This window comes from Phocoena phocoena, chromosome 10 (assembly GCF_963924675.1).
Source record: "Phocoena phocoena chromosome 10, mPhoPho1.1, whole genome shotgun sequence".
Taxonomy (NCBI): Eukaryota; Metazoa; Chordata; class Mammalia; order Artiodactyla; family Phocoenidae; genus Phocoena; species Phocoena phocoena.
The window spans coordinates 52209817-52237338 of record NC_089228.1 but is presented as its reverse complement, the minus strand read 5'-3'; the positions used below and the strand labels follow the sequence as shown (position 1 = coordinate 52237338).

General features: G+C 47.8%; 1 protein-coding gene across 1 annotated transcript in view; it reads right to left on the bottom strand.

Moving 5' to 3' along the window:
• Positions 1-13351: 13351 nt before the first annotated feature.
• Positions 13352-27522, bottom strand: part of GLB1 (galactosidase beta 1) — a 90139-nt gene continuing 75968 nt past the window's right edge. Inside the window, exons 16-17 of the mRNA XM_065886440.1 lie at positions 13757-14019; positions 13352-13649 (exon numbers count right to left, since the gene is read on the bottom strand). Coding sequence (XP_065742512.1) covers positions 13777-14019 — 243 coding nt within the window. The 3' untranslated portion in view covers positions 13352-13649; positions 13757-13776. The remainder of the gene's footprint in view (positions 13650-13756; positions 14020-27522) is intronic.

Sequence of the window (27522 nt, the reverse complement as noted above, 5' to 3'; positions counted from 1 at the left end):
GAGAAGGGTGGGGAGAGGGTGCAGCAGTGACGGACCTCACAAAGCACTGAAAGAATCCACTTCCCAAAGGGAGGGGCACACCTCCAGGAGAAAGGCTTCAGTCAGAAGCCCTCCGAGTCCCAGTTCGGTTCAGAAGAGCAGACGAGGCAGATATGTTAAATTTCAGATTTGCAGGAGGCAATCTCTCTGAGGCAGTAGAAGAGAGTCATTGGGTTGTGAAAACAGCTTGCCTCCTGGAAAATTACTGACACCCTGCCCCAAACACACACACAGACACACACAAATACAAACATAATCGTATTTAACAATTCAAAGATAGGGCTTTCCTGGTGGCGCAGTGGTTAAGAATCCGCCGGCCAATGAAGGGGACACGGGTTCGAGCCCTGGTCCGGGAAGATCCCACATGCCGCGGAGTAACTCAGCCCATGCGCCACAACTACTGAGCCTGTACTCAAGAGCCCGCAAGCCACAAATACTGAGCCCACGTGCCACAACTACTGAAGCCTGTGCTCTGCAACAAGAGAAGCCACAACAATGAGAAGCTCAACCCAAAACAGCTCAAAATAAAAACAAAAAATAAACTAATCAATTGAAAGAAAAACGATTCAAAGATAGACACTAAGAAAAATAATATTGACTATAACCAGGATAGGAATACGACAGAAGTATAGGAATATAATATTTTATTATCATGATCAAATATATTTATCTCAGTTCAAAATACTTAACAGGGCACTCCTGAGGTATTTTGGCTAAAAGCAAAAGACGACAAGAATGCCCGCTATCATCACTGCTACACGCCATCGTGCTGGAGATGCTAGCTCCTTGCTGTAAGCGGATAAACTAGAGCTATAAAAACTGGAAAAGAGGGACATTCTACAAAGTATCTGACCAGTACCTCTCAAAACTATGAACATCAGCAAAAACAAGGGAAGTCTGAGAAACTGTCCCAGGAGGAGTCTGAGGAGACATGACAATTAAATGTAGTTATTTGTGGAACAGAAAAGGACATTAGCTAAAAACTAAGGTCATCTGAATAAAATGTGGACATTAGTTGATAATAATGCATCAATATTGGTTCATCAAGTATAACAGATGCACCATGCTAAGGTAAGATATTAGTAATAGGGGAAATGGAATATATAGGAACTCTCTGTACTTTCTTTATAATTTTATTTTTTTTCCTCTTCCAGTTTTATTGACGTATAATTGGCATACAGCACTGTATAAGTTTAAGGTGGACAGCACAATGATTTGACTTACATACATCATGAAATGATCATCACGTAAGTTTAGTGAACATCCATCATCTCATATAGATATGAAATAAAAGAAAAAGAAAAAATGTCACCAAAGATATTACATAATTATTGGATATATTTCCCACCCTGTACATTTCATACCTGTTACTTATTTATTTTGTAACTAGAAAGATGTACCTCTTTTTTTTTTTTTTTTTTTTTTTGCGGTACGCGGGCCTCTCACTGTTGTGGCCTCTCCCGTTACGGAGCACAGGCTCCGGACACGTAGGCTCAGCGGCCATGGCCCACGGGCCCAGCCGCTCCGCGGCATGTGGGATCCTCCCGGACCGGGGCATGAACCTGTGTCCCCTGCATCGGCAGGCGGACTCCCAACCACTGCGCCACCAGGGAAGCCCGAAAGATGTACCTCTTAAACTCCCTCACCTATGTTACTCATCCGCCACCCCCTCCCTTCTGATACCCACCTGTTTGCTCTCTGTATCTATGACTGTTTCTGTTTTTTTTTTTAACGTTTGTTCATTTATTTTGTTTTTTAGATTCCACATATAAGTGATAACATACAGTATTTGTCCTTCTATGTCTGACTTATTTCACTTAGCATAATGCCTTCTAGGTTCATCCATGTTGTTACAAATGACAAGATTTCATTCTTTTTTGTGGCTGAGTAATATCACATTACATATATATATAATACATATATACCACGTCTTCTAAAAAAGAATGTTTATATATATATAACTGAATCACTTTGCTGTACACCTGAAACTAACAATATCAACTATACTTCAATTAAAAAAATAAAGATAGCATCTTAAATCAAAGGAGGGACACAATGAATTGTTTATTTAAGGAGTAGACCAAAATGGACCATCATCTGGGAAAAAAATGAAGCTTGATTCATACCTCACACCATACATGGTTAAATTACAAATAGATAAAATATTTAAATGTCAAAGTTAGAGCAATCAAAGTTCTAAATGGAAACATGGGAGAATTTCTTCAGAATTTTGGCACAGGCAAGAACATTCTCAAAATTCAGAAGCCATAAAAGAAATGAGTAATAAATTCATCTATGTGAATACAAAAATATGCATGACGAAACATCACCAAAAGAAAAATCAGAAGACAAATGACAAACTGGAGAAAATATGTATACATGACTGAACTTTTTTTCTGATGATTAAATGGCACATGGATGTTTATTACATTATTCTTAGTACTCTTCTGTATGGTTAAAACATTTAATAATAAAAATTAATTAATGTATATCCATATTATGGAATATGCCATTATAAAGAATCATGTCCAGCTATAAACTTACTGCCATGCAGAAATGTTCATTATGTATATTAAGTGCTTCTATTTTTTTTTTTGTTTTTGGCTGCATGGCTTGCGGGATCGAACCTGGGCCCCGGCAGTGATAGCTTCGAGTCCTAACCACTAACTACTGGACCGCCAGGGAATTCCCTTAAGTGCATTTTAAAAACCTGGAAGGATAAACCTCAAACTTCAACCCCAAACTATTAGACATTTTAAATGTTTCCAGGTTTATTGAGATATTATTGATGTTAGCCATTTTTATAGAGGGAAGAATTATGCTTTATAATTTCAGGGCTTCTTTATTTCTTTAAACAAACACGCATTATTTTCATATTCTGCCCAAACAATCAATATCCTCCATTTTAGAAAAATAAAATGAGGGAGACCTTGTGATTAAGGAAAACTGACTAATGAACCGCAGAGAGAGAAGCTAAAAAGCAGGGCTCGCAAGTGAGGTGAGCAGGTGATTGCTCATCCTGATATACCTGCCTATGAAGATGCGTGGTGCTTTGAAGAAGATGCTGTCAGTCCTGGGATGGGAAGCAGAGTTTGTGGTATGAGATGGTTACAAGATAGCATGTGGGAGCCTGCAGAATGTTTGCATTCTTTTGATCACACAGGAGATAAGCAAAGCCTATAACTGGAGCCCTGCCAGGCAGGAAAAAGATCTGCACCAAGACTGGACTGTACAACCACCTCTCCATGGTTGCCTTGGTTAGAGGGATTCCTCCTAATTGTAATGACATCGCTACAAAAACATCACATGCAAATAAAGTGAATGGTGGTTCGAGCAGCAGGTTTTGTGGTCTAGCTGGGCTTCTCTTGGGGGAATGACTAAGGAGGAGTTTGAGAGGGTTTGTACAGTCGACCAAGAGTGAGCTTATGAGGGAATGGATTTAAGTTGAAAACAAAAGAACTGTCCTTTGGAAACTTCTCTTTTTTTTAAAAAGTTTATTTATTTGTTTTTGGCTGTGTTGGGTCTTTATTGCTGCGTGCAGGCTTCCTCTAGTTGAGGCGAGCAGGGGCTACTCTTTGCTGTGGTGCGTGGGCTTCTCATTGCGGTGGCTTCTCTTGTTGTGGGGCATGGGCTCTAGGCACATGGGCTTCAGTAGTTGTGGCTCATGGGCTCTAGAGCTCAGACTCAATAGTTGTGGCACATGGGCTCAGTTGCTCCGCGGCATGTTGGATCTTTCTGGACCAGGGCTCGAACACGTGTCCCCTGCATTGGCAAGCGGATTCTTAACCATTGCGCCACCAGGGAAGTCCCCCCTTGGGAACTTCTTGAGGGTTGCCGATGTGTTGAGTCTATCACTGAGAAGACTTCCAATTAAGGTGCAACAAGAAGCCACAGTTTGGGGGCCTTCCTGTTTTCCAAAACTCACTGAGATGATACATAACATGTAACAAGAAAAATTTAAAAGATGGTTGGATACAGGGCTTCCCTGGTGGTGCAGTGGTTGACAGTCTGCCTGCCGATGCAGGGGACACAGGTTCGTGCCCCGGTCCGGGAAGATCCCACATGCCGCGGAGCAGCTGGGCCCGTGAGCCATGGCCTCTGAGCCTGCGCATCCGGAGCCTGTGCTCTGCAATGGGACAACAGTGAGAGGCCCGCGTACCGCAAAAAAACAAACCAAAAAACCCAAACCTATTCTTTGTAAAAAAAAAAAAAAAAAAAAAAAGATGTTGGATACAAAAGCCACTTTGGAAAATAGCTTGACAATTCTTTGTAAAGTTGAACGTATACGTACCCAGTGATCCAGGAATTCTAGTCCGAGGTATTTACTCAATAGAAATGAAGACCTCAGTCCTTAAAAGACTTGTTCAAGAATGTTCACCACATCATACTTGATGGTGAAAGACTGAATGCTTTCCCCTTAAGATCAGGAACAAGACAAAGATGTCTGCTCTCGCCATTTCTATCATAGTGGAGGTTCTGGTCAGGAAAAAATTAAAAAGGCAAGAAAAAGAAATAAAATGCATCCAGATTCAGATTGGAAAGGAACAAGTAAAACTACATCTCTCTGCAGACAATACGATCTTCTATGTGGAAAATTCTAAGGAATCCATAAGGAACACTCTTACAGCTAATAAATGAGTTCAGCAGATTACAGGATACAAAATCAATATAAAGAAATCAGTTTTATTTCTATTCAAATTTAATCTCATCCAGAAAGCCTCACGGACACACCCAGAATAATGTTTAACCAAATGTCTGTGGCTTAGCCAAGTTGACACATAAAATTAACCATTACAAGTTGGCTGCATTGGCTTGATTTCACAGGGGCTCTGGAGCATGAATTGTTTCACAGAAGTAAGCCCATTTTGAGGCAAAGAGTATGGCCTTTTGTATTCTCATGTTGGTGAGGCATCTTCCTAATTAAGCCAGGAGTAGTTCTCTGGGGTAAAGAACAACCAGGGCTTCCCTGGTGGCGCAGTGGTTGAGGGTCCGCCTGCCGACGCAGGGGACACGGGTTCGTGCCCCGGTCCAGGAGGATCCCACATGCCGCGGAGTGGCTGGGCCCGTGAGCCGTGGCCGCTGAGCCTGCGCGTCCGGAGCCTGTGCTCAGCAACGGGAGAGGCCACAACAGTGAGAGGCCCGCATACTGCAAAAAAAAAAAAAACAAAAAAAAAGAACAACCAACACTCACAGCAGGTAAAGGAGGGGTGCAGCAGTGGGCAAAGGCTTCTGGGTAGGGTACCAACAGCCTCCAATACAGAGGCAACCTCAAAATTCCTATATAGGGATGGAGGAGCAGAGAGAGAGAGAGAGAAACAAATCTTTATAAACAAGCTAATAGGAAATCTCCCATTCAAAATGAGCCTGCAATCCAACACTCCTTAGTCCAAGAAAGAAATATAATTCTACAACAATGAACAAGATCAACAATCCAAACGAGCTCACTTGAGATGAACTCAATATAATAAAGTAGCGGAGAAAATACTTCTAAATAAATATGCTGATCCATTCTGAGGAAGTAATAACACCTACTAACAAAGAACAAACGATTCTAAAACATTTACCGGCACCAGATAGGGCTGATCCTACCCAAAGGTGTTAGGAGAGATGTATGTGGGTGTCAACAGTAAACTTCCACCTAGAACTGAACTTAACTTCTGTTTTGAGACCCCGGTTCCTCCAAAAGGCGGAGACTTAATCTTAGTCAATTCAGCAGTTAACCCACCCCCCTTCCTTCAGTGGCGTTCGGTGTCAACAATTTTGGGAAAGGGACTCTGGTCTTTGTCATCTGTTGCTGTCAGCACCTGCTGAAATGCACCTCATCCTGTCTGGGCCTCAACCATCAACCCATGGACTGACCTCCTGAGTTGATCCACTGATCCTTTGGCGTTCCTCTTGCAACACTGGAAATGCTCCATTTTCTCCTTTATTCCTCTGTGGCCTCAGAAGACTTAGCAGGGCTTTCTGGAGGCTTTGCTACTTCATGCTGCTCTGGCTGGCATGAGACCATCCTTCTGCTCTCCACTCCATGTCTTGCTCATAGGAACCCTTGAAGCGAAGGGGCCTTGGTCCACATGCAGACACCCATGCCATGCTGCCTCCACACTTGAGCCATGATGGGGAGCTCAGGGATCTTGCTTCCTCCCTGCAAAGCCCCATTTGCTCAGATCTCAAAACTTTGGTGGGGCTTCTCTTGTGGTTTCCAACTCCAAGGGCTTGGCCATGGGAGGTGGCCATGCCAGAACCCTTCCCAGGGATGCTCCCTGGCATCTGACTTGGCTTTCCTTTTGACTCCTCTCTCTTAGTGCATGGAAGCCTTCTCAGGGGCCCTTCCTAAGAAACTGGACCTGAAGGAGAAAGGTGAGAATGTGTCATTTCAGGAATACAGATGGGACATGTTTAATTTTTAAGTTATTAGAAACTCAGAGGTGGGAGTGGACAGAGAAGAGAAGCGAAGATAAACAAGGATGGCCAAGGAATATGGAGCATGGTAGAATGTCCTGTAAAAGCTGGAGTGTCTGATATTCAGTACTATCAAGCTTATGCTGTTGCTCTGCAGACTGTCCCTCACCCACATCTCTTAAAACTTCTGTAAAGTTCTAAAGATGAAAGGCCCAATGTGGGTGAGGTTTTGGTGAAACTCAAGGGACTCAGTTCCACATTTGAGTCAAGATACTGCAAAAGACTGTGTGGGATGATGAGCTCGTTCATGAATTGAACTAGCTCAGTGGAAGCACAATGTGTAGCCAGAGGAAACCATGAGAAAGGAAGCTCTCTCATGGGGTTCACAGAAATCTTGGGAAGGTTTTAAAGACAAATCTCATCTAAATTTTTTAAAGAGAAGGACACCTCAGCTAGCATCTGTGTTAGACACGGCTAAAGGAACACTGAAAACACATGGACCCACTCCCAGTCTGTGAATGTAGACACAGAAGTATTTTTTCATCCAGAAAGCACTGATTGAGGGCTAGACGTGCTGTACTGGGTACCAAGGATACAAGAATGAAAATCACACGGTACTTGTCATGAAGGCTCTCGGGTCAGCAGTAAACAAATAACAATATTATGAGCTAAGTCCCACAGAAGGAGATGTAACCTGGGCAAGGATTAACAGTCCCTCCACTAATAATTATCAGGGCAACCTAGCTCTTCCATTTCCTCGTCTGCCCCCAAGGCTCACAGAATGTTTGCCAACCTGGTCCTAATCCGCAAGTCTGAATTTCTGACACAGTGCCCAGGATATTTACTTATGTGTCCTTTGCCTAATTAAACGATGGCAATTCCTCTTCTTTTGTGATTGTTATTATCATTGGCTATTGCTTCATGAGCATAAGACTACTCTGCAGAAGCTCCATGATAACCACATATTGCAGTTAAGGTGATGGGAGAGTACAGTATCAACAGCAAGTGTCAACAAAACAGGAAATCGCCCATTATCTCAAAAACCTTTGGGTGAGATAATTGCCTTAATGTCTATAGTTAGCGCGAAAAACAAAAGGCTCTTTTTGGAGGTGGGCATTTGTCCCAAAGAGACAGATGAGATTCTTAGCACATTTAGTGTGAAGATAGAGAGATTTTACGAGACATGATGGAGATGGAGGGATGGTGTGGGACATGTTCTCTTCAAGTGTGAGTCGAAAAGAAAAATTCTCCCCTACCATTTTCCATAATAACAGCAATCAAGAAAAGAAAGAAGAAAGAAAGAAAACAAATTATCTAAGTTTCAAGAGTTGAGGAGGAAAATAAGTTCTTGTATTGCAGACTCCTGCAACAGAAGAATTCACCGGACTATGAAACAAGAGCTTTAACCAAAATTTTTAGAAACTGAGACCCGAACTGAAATAAAAAGGTGTTTATTTGGGAGTTGTTAGGACTGTAGTCTGGGAGACACAGACTCAAGAAGCCCCTGAATTTGTTCCGCTGGACTACAAAATGGGGGAGGCTGATAAAGGCAAAACCCACAAGGTTACTGTCAGTTACGAGAGTTGTTTATCGAGAATTAGAATTGGAGCTAGTGAGAAGTAAGGGTGCTTGTTAAGTAAGATTGGTTGGGGTCTGAATATTTCTGGAATTCTCTATTGTCTGTCTAGACGTTGGATCTTTGTAGTTGCTGCTTCCCCCTTGAAGTACCTTCTGTTCTCTTCATTTCTATTCCTTTCTCCTTCTCTTATTCTCCACATGGCTCCACTCCAGGAGGCTTACCCTGACCAATCCCAGCTCCGCAACAGGTCCAGGACTAGATCCGGAATGTTCACAGCACGCTGGTCTTGTCCTTCGAATTGTCTTCCCCATAGACACTGCATCGTCCATTCACACATCTGTGTGCTCCTTGAGGGGCAAGAAATACGTCCTACTCAGTAGCATGGGGTTCAGAGTAAGAACTGAATGAACATTTATTGTATAAATGAAAACACTCCACTCATAGTTAAAGGTGAAGAGCACACCCACCCTAAAAGGGACACGACCTGAACCCCCGGGGAGTCCTCACTGACACTTCTTGGGACACTTCATGACTTCAAAGGCCATGAAAAAGAGGACAGATGATCCAGAACGGCCCAATTACCTAGATAAAAATCCTATTGCTTAGTAAAAATTCAAGCCAAAGTGAAGTAAATTGGACAGAGTGCACGTCTTGCTCAGGAATTTAAATCCAAAGATAACAAAGAAGGAAACCAGACTTTAAGTGCAGTATACACTCCCATCACCTCACCCTGCCATATACTCTTGCCGGTGGAGGGTCACACAGTGGATTTCTAGTCTATGTTCAGAGTCACAGTTCCCCTTTCGTTAATACCTGGTGGGACCCCTAAAGGCCAGTAATCTGCAAAAGAATCCAACTCATTAACACAGGCTAAACATACCCACTCTGGAGCAAGCACAGTGCTCTGCCAACGGGACTTCGGACCAAGGGTGAAGGGAGTCAATTCGTGCTCACCGGCTTCTCAGCCTTTAGTGGGATGGACGTAAATCCACAAAAAGGACGCTCTAGAATTCCCTCCTGGAACACGCCCTCTCGGAACCTGGCTACTGAAGGCATAGAGAAGGCCATGGATGGAAGCTTTGGTTGACAATCCTAGCTGAGCTCAGCCTTCAGACATCCCAGCCCAAATGCCATCTGGAGTGAAGGAACCTCCAGACGCTTCCAGGACCCGGCAGAGGTCGCAGCTGCCATGGAAGAGACAAGCCATCCTGTCGTGCCTGTCCCAATTCCTGATCCATGGAATCATGTACATCACAAAATAGTTTTTTAAGCCACTTGTGCAAATGTATTGAAGCAGTTTGATGTGTAGCAACAGACCACGACCAGCGTGGCATGCAGTGATGGGAAATGCCCTTTGGGTTAGGAATTCAAGGTGTTGGCTCCAGAAAGTTGCTCAAGTTTTGAGAACAGGTGAACAGAGGCCTTAAGGAAGTGGAGGACCCTGAGGTCTACACTGAGGTTTCTGAAGTCCATGCTGGATTTCAAGTGTTTTCTGTAGGCACAGGCTGCTCCCAGCAAGGCCAGGCTAGTGCTGGAGGGTCCTGATGGATGAAGCACCTTCACCCTTTCTGTGGAGCCTCCCCGCTCTTTTCTGGTCTGGGTCCACGTTTGATACTAGACTGTCTCCTTGGCTTTGCGTCCTTCAGCCAAGCACGGCGCCCGGTCAGAAGAGCCAAGCTGTTGAACTGAACACAAGGAGCTCCAGGGAAAGGATAGTGTCTCCTGGTGGCTTTTCTTCCCTGCCCATCCCTCAGGTTTCCAGATGATCGGTTACCTGCTTCTGTGGAGGAATGTGATGGGAAAGAATGCAATTAGCCTTCAGGAAGCCCCTGCTCCGTGGCAAGTGCCCTATGAGGCGCTTTTATGATTATTGCCTTTGATGTAAAAACTCCACAATTGGGGACCCCACATAGGAGGTGAGGAAATGGGGGCTTAATAAGCAAATCACTTCCTTGAGACCATGTCGATGGCGAGTGATGGCGTGGGCACACGCACCTGCGTTTCTGCCCCCAGCCTGTCCTGTTTCACTGGGGCAGGGGTGGGGTGGGACAGTGCTGCCGGCCTGAGGGCTCAGAGGCCTGGGCTTCTGGGGGGTTCCTCACATGTGGAAAACCCCTGGGGGTACAGAGCAGCTGTCTGCTGAGGAATCAGTTGAGAATCTTCCCTGGGCTTTTATAGACAACAGAGGGCTGCAGGGTGTCTAGTTAGCAAACCTCAGGACCCGAAGGCTGAAGGGCAGGGGACAACCTGGGAGGTTCCCTCCTGGGAACGTGCTCAGTCAGACCAAGAGCAGAGGCTGGGCTTAGCCCAGAACTGCCTCAGCCTGTATCCGGACACCAACTGGACTTTCCTCACAGCCCACGAGCTACTAGGCCACCTGAGCCGTCTCTTCTGCCACAGACCAGACAGACTCCCTCAGAGCACTGACTGAAAAAGTGATTTCAGGAAATGACTTTTTTTTTTTTTTTTTTTTTATGCTCATAAGGCAAGAAACAAAGACCACACAAGATCATTTCCTATGTGTGTCATCTGACAGAAGACCTATCGCTTGTTGGGGAAACAATGAAAAAACCCCAAACCCGGATGAACACGAAACAATTTCATTCTGAATAAACTGGATTTGCTGAGAAATAACAATGGACTGACTGAAAGACAAAAAGAGAGAGACACTGAGTAGCCTGACACAGAGCAGGATAAAGAGACAGAGGGCACAAACTCCAGTGCCACAGGGCTCCACCCAGGGGGACTCTGTCCCTTCTTCATCCCTTCCTTGCCTCAGACAAGATCTTCTGAAATTGTTTAGCAGTTTCTTAAAAAGTTGGACATACATTTATCATGTGACTAAACAATTCTACCCCTAGGTGCTTACCCAAGGGAAAGGAAAACAGTTGACCACATGAAGAGTTGTGCATGGATGCTCAGGTCAGCATTATTCATAAGAGCCCCGAACTGGAAACAATCCAAATGCCCATAACCGACAAATGGCTGTCCATACATGGAATACTCCTCAGCAGAAAAAAGGAAGAAATTTCTGATCACGCTACAACATGGGCAAACCTCAAACACATTATGCTGAGGGAAAGGAGTCAGACGCGGAAGACTTCATATTGTGATCCCAGTTCCATGAAATTCTGACAAAAGGCAAAATTACAGTGATGGAAAACAGATTCGCGGTTCCCTGGAGTAGGGTGGAAATGAAGATCTTCTGTACTAGAGAACCTTCTGGGGTGAAAGAAGTGTTCTAAAACTGGATTGTGATGGTGGTTTACACCTGTATAAGTTTAGTAAAACTCATCAAACTGAGTGAATTTCATGGTATGTAAATCACACTTCAATAACTCTGTTCAAAACAAGAGGTTCTGCAGGTTGTGCAAATCGGGGGAACATCTAAGCCAAGGGTACCAAGGAAAAGGCCACGATGTTCACAAGGATGGCTGAAAATATGGTAACGTTCCAGGAACATCAGTGTTACGGTTGGGTTAGCTCAGGCCTGCTCAGAAAACTTTGACATATTAAAACCATCTTAAGACAAATTTAATATAAAAGGTTTACATAGCAGGCAATAAAGGTGCTGCCCTTATTATTTTCAGAGGTAGCACCCTTCCACAGAGTTAAGAAATCAGGAATGATGGAAGGGGCATTGTATTTTAAGAACAACATTATAGAAGATGAAATGTACGCCCCTGAGAGGCAGTACAGAGAGTTGGATAGGTTTGGGTAGAGTCCAGGGTGGTACCATTTGTGTGTATTAAGATTCTGTTTTCCAGAACATGATATCCTGGACAAGGGTGAGAACCCTAAAAGATTCCCTCACATGAACCAGACAAAACACTCTGGCTTTGGACAGAGACAGACCAGATTGGAATCCAACTCCAGCTCTCACTGATGTTTAAATGTTTTCATCTGTGAAGCGGGTTTACCGCTGCCTATCGTAGGGCGCAGTTCTGAATATCGGATGAGAGAATGGAAGGGAAATGTACGCTCTGACGCGGTGGTTTCACTCCACTGCCTGAGCCTCTGGAGACTCCACGACAGGGACTCTCTGGGAAGGGGACGTGAAATGTACCAATGTACGTAAGGCTTTAAAAGGAATGGTCTCACATCTTCCCAAAACGTGTCACGAGGCACAGTTCTTGAGTGTCGTTTTCTAAGTTTTCAGTAACTTAGTAGTGGAAGAAAGAGTGATGCAGTGAGGCTGCGTGTGCAGGTAGCAACCCCTTCACCCTGTGGTCTGCCCAATATCCAAAGGATGCAGGACATCCAGCAGAAGATGCTATGGACGACAGCCCTGAGTTAAGTTCTGGTCTGTCTCAACTCATACTTGCTTCTGGCAGTGGCTCAACCAGAGTTTCCAAACTCCCTGTTGAATCCCAGACAGTCATCACTGATGTCTAGGAGACAGAGAAAAACACGCTCCCGTAAAAGGTGTTGTAGATTAGCATCAGAAATTTTTCCTTTCTTCCTCCCTTAAAAAAATGTACATCTTCTCTGTACAGGATTTAAAATACAGGTAAACAAAAAAGAAAAGGTAAACAATCTCTCAAACACCCACCACCCAGATATGCTCATACTGACAATTCTGTTTATGTTGCTGTGGTCCTTTCCTGTGGGAACATGAGCATTCGTCGATAAACGTGTGTCTCGACACCAGAGCCAGAACACCGGGGTTCAAACCGTATCTCTACCACTTGTAGACGTGTGACCTGGTAAATCGGGGAAGAGGACAATACGTTCCTCTGAGTCCTTGTGGGGGAGGAGTGGATTAAATATACAGTACGCTCAGAACTGGGCATAGTGGAGGACAGTGCCCGAGGTCTGAGAGCAGGATGCCCCGGGCAGGACATGCATCTCACACAACGCCTGGTCTCTGCGTGTCCACGTGTGTTCACGTGTCTACTGACGTTGAACAGGCCTGGGCTGAATGTGTGCATACATGCGGCTCTTATGTCTAAACACACAAAATGGGATCCAACTTAAGGCAACCTGCTTTCTTAACACCACTTACCATGATCTGCATCACCATTTTAGTGGCTCTGGGGCCTCCTACTGTACAGATGCACCATCCTATCTACGCTCTCCAACTGTCAGTCCTTTGCATAATTATTTGGAGTTGTGTTTAAAGGCTCACCTAGTAGATATCACAGAGATTTAAAAGGAAGTCAAATAAAGATCAGAAAAGCAATAGTCCACTAGATCAAAACAAGACTCTTTTCTACTCCTTTGAACCAACCTCAAGTTAGTGAAGTGGCTTATTCAGCCCACTCAAGTCTAGTTATGATTTAAATCAGAACCTATAATCTAATACCTGCTCAACATTAAAAACAGTAAGATCATTTGAATGCAAATTTTATTTAATAAAAAGACTACATGATTTGTACAAAATAAAAATCGGGAACACCTCGAACGCTTCCATTCCAACTCTGCAAATGCCTCTGTGTGTTGCTGGGCTACCACCCTCACCCTACGTCCACGCAGCCAGACGGGGGTGCGTCAGGCACCGCCAGGCTGTAGGGAAACCTCAGGTGAGAACACACCTAATCTATTTTCCAGTCAAACTCTCCAGTGAATGCTGACCTTCCAAGGGGCATGTGAGGTATGAGCAAGGCTAGAATTCCAAAGGGTCGCAGTCCTCGTCATCACACGTGGTAAAGGGTCGCAGTCCTCGTCATCACACACGGTAAAGGGTCGCAGTCCTCGTCATCACACACGGTAAAGGGTCGCAGTCCTCGTCATCACACATGGTCCAGACATGAGTCTTAGTGTTGGTCTGTAGGGACATGGCTGTGGGTCTTGGCCGCACCGAGCACCGGCCTGTCCACGAACTCCACAGTGCACAGTTCTGGGCCATCGTCCCCACAGGGCGCACGCTCTAGCTCCAGCACGATGACGGTGTTTGGGGCCGAGGTCACCAGGATGTGCTGCGGCACGAACAAGGTCATCTGGGGGCCCCGTGCTGGCCAGTAGCGGCCAAGGTTAAAGCCATTAATCCACACCTGACCCTGGAGAGAGAGAAAACCATCAACCCAGCTGCACTGACCACCCTGGGGAGTGCGAGAGCCTTGGTGCAAGGGGGCCGGGGCGGGGAGGCGGGCAGTGTCCCCAGAAAGGAACTCTCCTGCCACAGGTCAGGCCCAGAGCCAGGCCAGGCCAGCGTGGGGTCCAGGATCCTGCCGAGATGTCCAGCCAAATCGGGCAGGGGCTGGGTGGGAGAAGCCACAAAAGCTGCCCCTGGTGCCCACCCTGCTTCAGGAAGAGATGTGTCTGGTCCCTTTGACTGGCTTCAGCACCACACATATCAGCACTGGATGACACTGTGGCAGAGGCACCAAGTTACTGGATTTCGTCCTGGGTCCAGGGCGGGGTGGGGGTCAGGTGCCTGTCGGCACACACCAGCCTCTGCCTGGCGCCTCTGTAGGCAGCTGCCTCCCTGCCTCCTCAAGGAGACGAGCTTTCTCTCTTTATTCTCCCCTCCTCCAGGCAGGCGGTGACCTCACTGCACGAGATAAGCACAGGGCCTGCAGCCTGGGACACACAGGTCCTCTAGAAGGATGTGAAGGTCGCGGAGGGAGAGACGGGGGCCGCCCAGGCGGGTGTCTGTGTTCCTGCTGTGTTTTGGCAGTTTTCACACCAGCATCAGAGTGAGAGTGGGGACTTGCTTCAAGGAGCAGAGGGGATCCTACATGCTGCAAAGACGACTTCCGTGAGTAGGAGAAGCTGCTTCCACCACAAAACTGAGAGGGAGGAGAAAGTCCTCAGGAATAGGGGACCAGGTGCAGGTGTGTCTGCACAGCCTCTAGGCAGGAGCTAGGATTTGCTCACAGGTGGGACTTAGCAGTTGGATGAATAGATGGAACCTTCTGTTACACAGAAAGAGAGCAAAGGAGGGGAGAGCTCACACACACGACAGAGCAAGTGGGGAGAGAGAGAATACGTGGGAGAGGATGAGGGAAGGAAGGAAGAAGGAAGGGAAGGAGGGAGAAGTATAAAAATTGCTCCCACGGTGGCCCACATGTATTGGGGGACACCCTGGAGGCCCAGTCCTGGCTGCCACCTGCAGCCCTGACCCAGCTGCAGAGCTACTCAGTTCTCACCTGGTTAACCACAGGTGTCCCCTCAATGTCAGCTTCCTACCTGGGTTCAAACCTTACTCCTGCCACTTACTGGCTGTGTGACATTGGGCGGGTCCCCACTCTGGTACTCGGGGACAGTGAGGGTGGGAGGAAGCAGTGCCTGGCCCGTGGTCAGCATGGCGTGGCAGCACCCCTCACACCAGCACAGTGAAAAGATCTTGGCCTCCACAGGTCCACGAAAGGAGGCCAGTGATGGAAAGCCACCTGTCTGTTGGGATAAGTCATTTAGAAAAAGGGTGACAGATTCACAATTCTCAGAATTATTTTACTCTTGTTTTTACCACGGGATATGCTATCTCCATCCATCCTGAAGGTACACGCAATGATAGCCTCACCAGGTTTTATCAGTTGAAGATCTGGCAGCGCCCTGTTTCCGCAGTATTAGAGAACAGCAGAACTTGACTTTTGCGGTCGAGGGGGAATGATGGGCTCCAAGGGGGAGTGTGAGAGGGCTCGGTGAGTAGCACACAAGGGCTGGCCTGGGCGACAGGGGCTCCACACTGCATCCCAGCCACGACCATGCTGAAGGTCAGTCCCTTCTAAGATGCTACCCCCTCACGTCCCTCGTGCTGCACCGGGCATGTCCACCCGGAAGCTGGGGACCGGGTCCTGAGTTCCCTGTCGGTTATTGGGACCTGGGAGCGCAGGGTGGAAATAGGCTCCCCTGGCTCCCTCCAGGGTTAGGGGATGCAACTCACCCGGGCAAGGAGACAGGGTGCAGCGAGCAGGGGCCCTGGGAGCAGAACGCTCCCCGAGCAAGGAGCAACTTGCTTGACACTGGAAGGTGGAAGGGAGCCGGGACACTGCTGGGGGTTTTCACGGTTAAACGAGGAACTGACAGAACCAGGCACCTGCGGGCTCAGCTCACCCTTGGTCCAGGTCCAGCTCGTCCTCCTAAACGCTGCCCTGCCAACCAACAGTGCAGTAACTGCACAGACAACAGCCCCAAAGGCCTCCCGTGAGCTTCCCAGGGTACCACTTGCTTCTGGGAGTCCCCAGAGAAGCTGACTGGACCAAATCGGGAGGGTGATGAGCGTTTCTGCCTTTGATTGTCTGGTCCTTCTTCCAACTTTCACTTCTCCAGTTACCCCCATGTTTCTGGAAGGTTCAACTCCCACTAGCGAACACTCGCGGTGGCCCCACTTCCCAGACTACTCTGTGACCGAGGGATGTAACCCGCAATTGTCACTCCTAGCTGCACATCAAAGGTGATACAATTTTTCTCCTGATTCTCCTTCATTTGCACGATCTGTTCTAGTTATTCTTTTTTACTTTTTTTTTTTTTTGCGGTGCGCGGGCCTCTCACGGTTGTGGCCTCTCCCGTTGCGGAGCACAGGCTCCGGACGCGCAGGCTCAGCGGCCATGGCTCACGGGCCCAGCCGCTCCGTGGCATGTGGGATCCCCCTGGACCGGGGCACGAACCCGCGTCCCCTGCATCGGCAGGCGGACTCTCAACCACGGCGCCACCAGGGAAGCCCTGTTCTAGTTATTCTTTTCTCCTGCAAATTATCACCTGTGGCCTATTTTAAGCCTTCAGCTCCCACGTGGACTCTTTTATTGGCTGCGTGCCGCAGCGTGCGGGATCTTAGTTCCCTGACCAGGGATCAATTTCCTGCCCTCTGCAGTGAAAGCGTGGAGTCTTAATCACTGGACTGCCAGGGAAGTCCCTGGACTCTTGTCTTTTAACTTGCCCAAGTGACTCCAACACGTAGGCATCCTGCCTGGCACCTTCCCCCCAACTTTCCCAAAACCCAGGGTTACACTGTCTTTGGTTTTGGTTAATTCTCCAAAGCTATGAAAGTCTTCGGGACAAACTTCCCCTCTACTCTCAGTCCTTAACAGAATGGACATTCAATGAAGCCTGTGATGGCTTGGTTGCCCTTCCAAGAGAGAGGAATGAAGGATTGGGAAAGCACAGGTCGTGGTACACAGCTCCGAGGCATCGCTAGTCAACAGAACTGTCTGCAGAGATGGAGAGCTCGGCGATGCCAGCTGTGTGCCCTGACAGTGGCTCCTGAGCACCTGCGGTGTGGCTGGCGTAAGGAACTGAATCTTCACTTTGCATTAATTCAAATGTAAGCGTAAAAGAGCCACACGTGGTCAGTGGCTGCCGTGCTGGGCAGCACAGCTGAGCTGAGCGAACGGCCGTCACTCCGTCATCAGTCCGGTGTCCCCGCTCCTCTCCACCCTCATGGCCAGTCCTCCAGAGCACGTCCCAGGCAGCGCTGACCCAGCCTCCTGCAGCTGCCCCCCCAGGATGGCCCCCGGACTTCCTCTAACTCTAGATACCAGGCTGCACACAGCAGCCACATAAAAAATAAGACAATTTTCACACGTTTCTGCTTCTAATCTCCTTAGTGGCCAACAGGCACATCCTCTCTCCCTTGCTCCCAGCTCCCCACTTCCCCACTCTGCACGCCAAGCTTGCTCACCTGTGCACCAAGCATCCCCTGCGCCTGCAAGACTGTCCCTCACACCTGAAGCCTTCAGATCCCTCAAGTCTCCACCCCATCATCACCTCCTCGGAGAGGAGCATGTCATCCCCTCCTCAATTCTGGGCCTTCCATTCCATCACTCACTCTCCCTTTAATTTCTTTCTTCTAGTTACTGTCAGTGTTTGAAATTTTGGTCATTTGTCTCATTACTGGTTTATCAGCTATTTCCAGCAGAGACTCTATGAAAGAAAAGGCTGAGTCTGTCTTGTTCAGGGAGAGCTTCTCAGCACCTAGCAGAGAGACATTCAATATACACCAGTGTTGACTCAGTAAATAACACTGGAGGATAATTCTGCCTGGGGAGAGACTCAGCCCTACTCAAAGATACTTCATGCCCCTCCGCTCTCAGCTAAAGAATTTTAGAGAATACTGTTTACTGGAAGAACAATGCAATATTTGCTTTCCCCCTTGATTAACACTTTAAAAGAGTCAAACTTAAAAAAAAAATCGATTTTAAAAAACATATACACTCTGGGACTTCCCTGGTGGCACAGTGGTTAAGAATCCACCTACCAATGTAGAGGACACGGGTTTGAGCCCTGGTCCAGGAAGATCCCACATGCCCCGGAACAACTAAGTCCGTGTGCCACAACTCCTGAGCCTGCGCTCTACAGCCCACAAGCCACAACTACTGAAGCCCACGTGCCTAGAGCCCATGCTCCACAACAAGAGAAGCCACAGCAATGAGAAGCCAGTGCACCGCAATGAAGTATACCCCTGCTCGCATAACTAGAGAAAGCCGTGCACAGCAACGAAGACCCAACGCAGCCAAAAATAAATAAATGAAATAAATGAACTTATAAAACAAACAAACAAACAAACATATACACTCTGATTTTTTTTTTTTTTTTCGCAGTATGCGGGACTCTCACTGTTGTGGCCTCTCCCGTTGCGGAGCACAGGCTCCGGACGCGCAGGCTCAGCGACCACGGCTCACGGGCCCAGCCACTCTGCGGCATGTGGGATCTTCCCGGACTGGGGCATGAACCCATGTCCCCTGCATCGGTAGGTGGACTCTCAACCACTGTGCCACCAGGGAAGCCCTACACTCTGATTTTTGTTTCTCTTTTAAAAGTAATGCTGAAATTATTGGTGGAGGGGAGAGTAGGCACATGTGATCTAGAAGTAGACACACTCTTTTTTTTTTTTTCTTTTGGCTGCTCCATGCAGCTTGTGGGATCCTAGTTCCCCGACCAGGGATCAAATCCATGCCCCCTGCAGTGGACGCACGGAGTCCTAACCACTGGACCGCCAGGGGAGTCCCTAAAAGTAGACAAACTCTTAATTAATATAGGGAGCCTCACTGAGGTGGAGCATCTGTAGAGTGAACCCAAGTGGCTTCTGGGGCTTCCCGTGGTTGTCCCAGCCGAAATATCTCCATGACAAAGGCTGACTTTCTCTGACCACGGCTTGACCCCTGGCTGACTCCAGCTCTCTGCTATTATCACCAAGGTGGTAATAGTTCCAATGACAGATAGGAAGTGCCTGACCTACTCTGTGTTGTCAGACAGACATGTGTCTGCTTGTCTGTTTTAAATTCTCTAGATTAATAGAACCCTCTGATAAGAACGCAAAGCAAAAGAGTCGATCCTGGGGCTTCCCTGGTGGCGCAGTGGTTGAGAATCTGCCTGCCAATGCAGGGGACACGGGTTTGAGCCCTGGTCTGGGAGGATCCCACATGCCGCGGACCAACCAGGCCCGTGCGCCACAGCTACTGAGCCTGCGTGTCTGGAGCCTGGGCTCCGCAACAGGGGGCCGCGACAGTGAGAGGCCCGTGCACCGCGATAGAGAATGGCCCCTGCTCACCGCAACTAGAGAAAGCCCTCGCACAGAAACGAAGACCCAACACAGCCAAAAATAAATAAATAAATAAGAGTCAATCCTGGTTTAAGTCATAGCTTTAAAGTTTTCAGATGTGGTCAGGAGTTCCTTTAGCAACAGCAAACTTGGGTTGAATGTCGACTCTGTCCTACTCTGGAAAAAGATATTTAGACACTTGGAGGACTTAACATGGAAAAGACAAAGTTTCATTTCTCATGGTTAGAAGGCTCTCACCACACACAATTCATGAATATTTATGGTGCTAACTTGGGAGGGAAAAAAAATGGGAAAAAAAGGGTAAAATAGTGAGAGATAAGACATTAAGTAAACCTCCATGAAGTACACAGGGGAAAAACAAAATCTCCCCTTCCTTCAGACCCCAAGGGGTCTGCAGCTGATGCAAATCCTTTGCTTCCTCCTTGGTCTTAAGAGTAAAAATGTTAAAGAACTTTGTGGTTTCTCTGTATTTTGGGATGGACCCAGATAGAATCGAAGCCATGAAAACATAGAATATTAGCCTAAAAGATGAGTCACTTCCTCCTCTCAGCAAACCCCAGAGATAAATTCCTTCCTTCTCAAGTCCCCCAGAGTGCCACCATTGCTTGATCTTTTTATGAAGCATCTCACCTAACGACAGTCATTCACACGTTCTCACATGAGGCTAGGAACTGGTGAGTGAAAAGCACCTCCAGGCAGCCATATACTATTTGTTACAAAGTCCATGCACTAAAATTTGTAGGAGACCCTCCTTCACTCAGAGCCTATTTACTCCTGTTTACACACAATTCTTACAAGTTTTTTGTTACTAAATTAATATATATTTGTGCAAAGGAGTCTGATTATGTAGTTTCCAAGTTCACAGGACTTGTGACTAGAAACAACGAATGAGGTGGAAATAGTAGATTTTGTCGGGGGTAAGAATAACTGTAAATCAGGCCAAAAAAAGTTGAAAAAAAATAGCAAATTCAGAATGAAAGTAGGGTCAAACCTTGCTAAGACTTTGTGGCAGACTGCAGAAATAGCCACAATTCTGTGCAGCTTCCCCTATCAGGAGGTAGAATCTGTTTCTCCATCCCTTGCATGGGGCTGGCCTAGTGACTTGTTCTGGGCAAAGAACATGGAAGAAGTGACATGTGAATTCTGGCTTGGGTCTTAAGAAACCTTGCACATCTGCCTTCTTTCTTTGAACACTGCCAGTCACCATAGGAACAAGCCAGGGCTGGCTTGGTGGATGATGAGAGAGATGTGGACCAATCTCTGTGGCCTCAGCAGACAGCCAGCCAGCCCCCAGGAGGAGGGCCTCCTCCCTGACTAGAAGGCCCTGCCCATCTGAGACCAGCAGAAGAACCACCACCCAGTCTGCCAACACTCCAAATCAGGACCTAAATAAATGGTCTTGGTTTGAAACCACTAAGTTTGGGGTGGTTTGTTAAGTAGCAGAAGCTAACTGATACACATCTCCATGGCCTCAAGGTGCTTTTTAGCAAAGTAAATGATGTCATTGAACCCGATTTAGCAAGAGTAGGATCATCCTCTACTAGTCAGTTCCTCTTTCACTAATCAGTCACCAAATCCCGTTAGGGCTACCTCTGTCGTGTCCGTGCCTCTCTCAGGGCTGTTGTTAAGTGACAGTGAGAGGACACAGGTGAGCACTCGGCACAGTGGCTGGTGTGCAGGGAGTGCTCCATGATGAGTTGGCTGGTATTATTTCCCACAGCTGGGCCCCCTCTCCATCCCCCCCCCCCACCCACCCACCACTGCTGCACTAAAGTCCAGCTTCCTTCCTTGTCCTTGGACCACTTCTCCTGCAGAAGAGTAGGTTTCAGGGGAATGAGGAGGAAGGGTCTGTCTTATATGTATCGGGTGGGAGGTGCCTCTGAGGCCTCCGGTAGCTGGTCCACCCGGGTGCTTGGATGTGGTGTTCCCGGTCCTCAAAAGTGGTGAGTTGGAGCTGAAAATTTGGGTGTTACCAGCACATCTGTGAGGATGACCTCCCACGAAAATGTAAGAAGAGGGCCCAGGATCAAGTCCTGAGAACTGAAACACAGACACAGAAAGAGAAGCCTGAGGAGGAATGAAGACGGGGAGGGAAACCAGAAGTTTGGTCACAGATGTCAGGATAGCTTCAAGGGAGGGAGTGGTTACCTATGTCAGACATTACTTGCCAAGACGTTAAGTGAGAAACGTCTGGGGTGTCACTATGTGCGTGTCGGTGGCCTCGGCGGGGACGGTTTCCGAGGAGTGTGGGAGCAGAGTTCCTCTCCATCGTCCTCCACTCAGAGTCAGTTTTACAGGTTGGGTCCTTTCCTAACAGCCCCAAACCTGGGATAGGCACCGAAAGCACACCTTTAACTTACATTGTACCCCACCTCCCCATTTGTACAGAATTATCCATACAGACTCAAGACTGACAGGTTTTCTAGAATATGGCCATTGGGTCTGGAAACAGAGATGACAATATTCCATTGTACTGAGTGCAGCTTTCCATTTTTGCTGTGTTGCAGGCTTTGGTGGCCAAGAGCAGACAGCTCCTCTTGGATGAACAGGAAGTACTTGAGACTGAACATGCTCAACATAGGGCCTCCGGTCCCCACCTGTGCTGCTCAGTCACCCCTCTCAGAGGCTGACAGCTCCACCCCTCCAGTTGTGTAAGGCTCCAAACTCTGGAGTCCTGCTTCTGAACAACCAGCTGTAAGCTGGGGGCTCCCATGCACCCCTCCTCAGGTTCAATCGTTTGCTAGAATGGCTCACAGAACACAGAAAAACATTTTACAGATATTTATGGGCTTATTATAAAGGCTACAACTCAGGAATGGCCAGATGGAAAAGATTCATAGGGCAAGGTAGGAGGGTGGCTGAGCTCCCAGCCCTCTCCAGGTGCACCTCCTGTCCAGGTGTACCTCCCACCCAGGTGTACCAACCAGCACTGGAATGTTTTCACCAACCCAGAAGCTCCCCGAATCTTATTGTTCTAGAGTTTTTATAGAATTCCATCTCCAGTCCCCCATGTTGGCTTTAGAGATTGGGGGTGGGGCTGAAAGTTCCAACCCTCTAATCACATCATCTTTCTGGTGACCAGGCCTCCGGATAGGCCTGGTCACCAGAAAGACCAATTGATTGGAGAGCTGGAAATTTCAAAGGCAAGATGCAAAAAAAGAGTCTCAAAATAGAAGGGATTTCTGTCAGCTCTTTGTTATAAATTCTTTTATTTCGTGATTGTTTTTACATCTTCAAAGAGGGAATGTTTGCCTTTAAAGAATAAAATTGCTTTTTGTCCGTATTCTATGTTGATTCTTAACATTCAAAGCTTAATTCTGGTAGAGGAAAAGCGGGAAGTTATCCCACCCCTCTCATTGCCAGGCTTTGCTAGGCACCCAGATGTACTGCGAGTGGTAAAAAAAATGCAGGAAGGCTACACAGGATATTCATGTGCGATTGTCCACACGCATCTGAAGGAGAGATAAACAGCGCACACGTCACTGCAGCGGCAGAGCACATCTTAGGTCTGGCACATCTGACCCAGCTGGAGCACTGAAAAACAGTGCCTACTGCGGGGAGTTTGCATCAGACGAGAGCTCTGTGCGGACAAAGCGCTGGCCTGTGTCTCTGGGATGGAGCAAAACATGCCTGACCGCTTCCCACTGAAATCCCGGTTGACATTCGGGCATTTAACGAGAAATCCACATCTGACTTAAGTAAGGCTGAGTAATCAGAAGTGATTTTTTTAATCTCCTGAATCACCCTTATCAGTGACTTCATTCACTCCATCAAGGTAGTTTCTCTACAGCAAGTGAATAGCGTAAGTCAAGAGGCTGGGACAGGGGCCTGACAGGGCCTCCCTGCTGGAGATGGATGGAGCGGGGTTAGTGCCTGGAGGCAGAGTCTTGGAAACGGTCCAGGCTTCAGGCAGTCCATCCCCAACGCACCCCCAGATCTGCCAAAGTGCTCATTCTCCCCAAGTCAGAACTCCACGCCCTGTCGGGCGTGGGATCTGTCTGTTCTGCATCTGCCGATCATTCAGAACCTCAGGAGCTGGCCCAGGACTGTCCTTGGCAACAGGGACCACCGCTCGCTGGAAAATAACAGAAAACACACATGCTCTGTCCTATGTATGAAAGACGTATGTCCTCTGACCTTCAGACCAGTGCAACCCAGGTCCACAAAGCCTGTGGATGGGCCTTTTTGCAGCTGTGTGTGTAAAGCTTTCTTGAGTTATAATTCACATATCATACAATTCCCTCATTTCAAGTGTACAGTTCAGTGGTTATTAGTTTACTACAGAGCTATGCAACTATCACTTCGAAGAGAAACGCTGCACTCTTTAGTATTTACTCCCCATCTCCCCTCAATACCCCCTTCTCCCTGCTCTAGGCAACCACTGATCTTCCCATATCTAGAGATCTGCCTGTTCTGGACATTTCTTTTTTTCTTTTTTCTTTTTCTTTTTTGGCTGTGTTGTGCGGCATGCAGGATCTCAGTGCTGCGACCAGGGATGGAACCTGTGCGCCCTGCAGTGGAAGCGTGGAGTCCTAACCACTGGACCTCCAGGAAAGTCCCTGTTCTGGACATTTCATATACATGCAATTATACTGTATGTATGGTTTGTGACTAGCTTTTTTCACTGCACATGTTTTCAAGGCTCATCCATGTTGTAACATCGATAAGTATTTTATTTATTTATGTATTTATTTATTTTCATTGCCAAATAATTTTCCGTTATGTGAGTAGACCAGATTTTGTCTATGCATTCATTAGCTGATGGGCATTTGGGTTTTTCGACCTTTTGGTTGATTTTGGATAATTTTGGATACTACTGCTGTGAACACTTGTGTACTCATTTTTTCTTTTTTTTTTTTGCGGTACGCAGGCCTCTCACTGCTGTGGCCTCTCCCGCTGCAGGGCGCAGGCTCCGGACACGCAGGCTCAGCGGCCATGACTCACGGGCCCAGCCGCTCTGCGGCATGTGGGATCTTCCCGGACCGGGGCACGAACCCATGTCCCCTGCATCGGCAGGCGGACCCTCAACCACTGTGCCACCAGGGAAGCCCTGTGTACTCATTTTTGATCGGACATATAAATTAGATGGGCTTCTGGGGTTCCAAACCCCTTGACACATTCATAAATATTGTGTGTACACGTACTTTTCAAGCATGACGGTGCAGAAAATCCATCAGACTGACTAAGTAAGTAAAGAGCTTCTGCCTGGATAATTAGCACAATCTCCCAGCTGGCCCTCGAGGCCCCGTACATGCTGCCTGCCTTTTCGTGTGGGCCTTCAAGTCAGACAGACCTGGGGCTGGGGAGCCTTTCCACCACCATGTCTGTACCTCACACACGATTCTGAGGTCTCTGAGCCTCTCCCTGCTCATCCGCAAACTGGAGACACTATCAGGACATCCTACCGCAGGGGCCTCCTTTCATGATTAGGAAGATAGTGTCTCTTAAGTGCCGAGCAAAACTCCTGGGTCAGTAACTCCTGGGTGTGACACTTCTATGACCTGGCCAAGGCAAAACCCCTTGACCTCAAAAACACCCTATGCTTCTCCATTTCTTCATTTTAAAATTTTTTTAATTTTTAATTTTTTTTTTTTTTTGTGGTACGCGGGCCTCTCACCGCTGTGGCCTCTCCCGTTGTGGAGCACAGGCTCCGTACGCGCAGGCCCAGCGGCCATGGCTCACGGGCCCAGCCGCTCCGCGGCACGTGGGATCCTCCCGGACCGGGGCACGAACCTGTGTCCCCTGCATCGGCAGGTGGACTCTCAACCATTGCGCCACCAGGGAGGCCCCATTTCTTCATTTTTGCATCTACTATTCTTTCACCTGAAATTCCCTCCTTGACAAAGCCTCTAATTCCGATGAAGGACCATCCATCCTTCAGGTGTGTTTCAAGCTCCATCTGAGCCCCCTAGCCCTGTTCGTAAGCCCTGTGACAGATAATGTTCTCTTTCTACTTTGCATCTCCTGAAGGTTGTTTCTCTTAAGGCACTAAACTGACACCACCTGGTGAGCAATGGTTTGTGCTGGGTCTTCTCATTGGCCTTGGCCCTGTACCCAGAGCACCAGCCAAGCCCCTCTTCACCAAAAGGACCACCCAAGGGCCTACACTCCTCTCACGTGCTTTCTTTCAAGGCACCCAGCAACACAGGCAACTCCCCCTTTCCACCTGAAAGCAGTTACAGAGCAGCCAGGCCCAGGGAGGACACAGAATAAACTGGGCACTTAAAGAAATGCCCCTCGTGAAACTTATGACTCAGTGGGTGAAACCAGGGTGCCAGCCTGAGTGATGAAGCATCACGGAGCTGAGTCCAGGCGGGGCACGAGGTGGATCAAGGGGGACTGAGGGTCTAGGAAGGTTTCAGAGAGGAGTTAATGCCAGTCCTGATGTCGTGAAGACCCGGTGGGCAGAGGGAGGGAATGAAAAAGCGTGAACAGAGGACACCAAGAGGAAAAGGGGGGAAGGACCGGGGGTGGGCAGGGAGCAAGAGAACAAGAACCAGCCTGCCTGTGCTCCGGTGGGAAGATCCGGGGAGGGCTTTGTTTTGTTTCTGGGTCGCAGAGGCCCTGGATATCACTTCTGGGCTGCAACACGGGAGTTGGCAGAGAAGACAGAAAGGCTGACAAAATGCAGCAGGAGAAAGAGAACAGGACCTCGGCTTGGAGGAAAGAGGTGGGAGGGGGATTTGGAGCTTAGACTTCCTCCTAGAGGCCACTGGGCAGGAAGCGAGGGTGGAGGCAGAGAGGTAAGTCTGAGAAAGCTGAGGAACAAAGAAGCCCCACCTGATAGTGTCAAGGAGGGTGAGTCCTCAGCGGAGGGGGTGGGGAAGAGGAAGGTGGTTTAAGGGGGATGATGAGGGTCATAAAGGCCAGCTGGGGACAGGGAAGAGAGAGGCCCAGGACTGCTGGGCAACTTGGGACCGCCAGAGTTTGGAGAGAGTGAGGGGAACGTGGCCCTGACAAATGTGCCAAAGTGGCTCCCCCAGGGCTGCTCAGTTACTGGTGAACCAGCGGAGGCCAATGGTGGACCTACTCCCAGTGGAGGATGATCAAGGAGACAGAGTGGAAGGGCAAGGGGGTCAGTGCATTGATGGCCCTTAAAAAAATGGTGGTTGGGCTTCCCAGGTGGCACAGTGGTTGAGAGTCCGCCTGCCGATGCAGGGGACACGGGTTCGTGCCCCGGTCCGGGAAGATCCCACGTGCCGCGGAGCAGTTGGGCCCGTGAGCCATGGCCGTTGAGCCTGCGTGTCCGGAGCCTGTGCTCCGCAACGGGAGAGGCCACAGCAGTGAGAGGCCCGTGTACCGGGAAAAAAAAAAAAAAAATGGTGGTGATGTCTATGCAGGATAGGGAAGAACTACGGCCTTAATGGTGGAGCTTCAGGTCATCCATAAGATCCAAGAGTAGGCTTGGGAGGCATGAGAGTTTGAGGGATAGAAATATGTGGCCAGAGAGAGGATGGTAGAGCTTAAAATTCCGGAGTTATATTCATCAAGAAATACAATATGCTTCAGCCATAAACCAAGTCTCAATAAACTTAAGAAGATTTTGCAACCATCACCATAATTTAATTTTGGGACATTTCCATCACCCCAAAAAGAAATCCCATACCCACTTGCAGTCATTCTCTATTCCCACCCTCAGTCGTAGGTGACCATTCACTTACTTTCTGTCTCTACAGATGTGCCTTTTCTGAACGATTCATGCAAATGGGATCATACAATATGTGGCCTTCTATGATGGCTTCTTTTACTTAGCATAATGTTTTTCAGATTCATCCATGTTGTAGCCTGTATCAGTAGTCTGCTCCTTGTTACTGTGGAATACCGTTCCATCGTGCGGATATCGCACAGCTTATTTATCCATTCATCGGTTGATGGACATTTTGAATTATTTCCAATTCTTGGTTATTTTGGTAATGCTACTACGAATATTTGCATGTAAGTCTTTGTGTGCACATATGTTTTATGTCTCTACCTAGGAGTAGAATCGATGAATCCTATGGTAATTTTATATTTAACCCTTGAAGAAGCTGCCAGACTGTGTTCCAAAGTGTTTGTACCA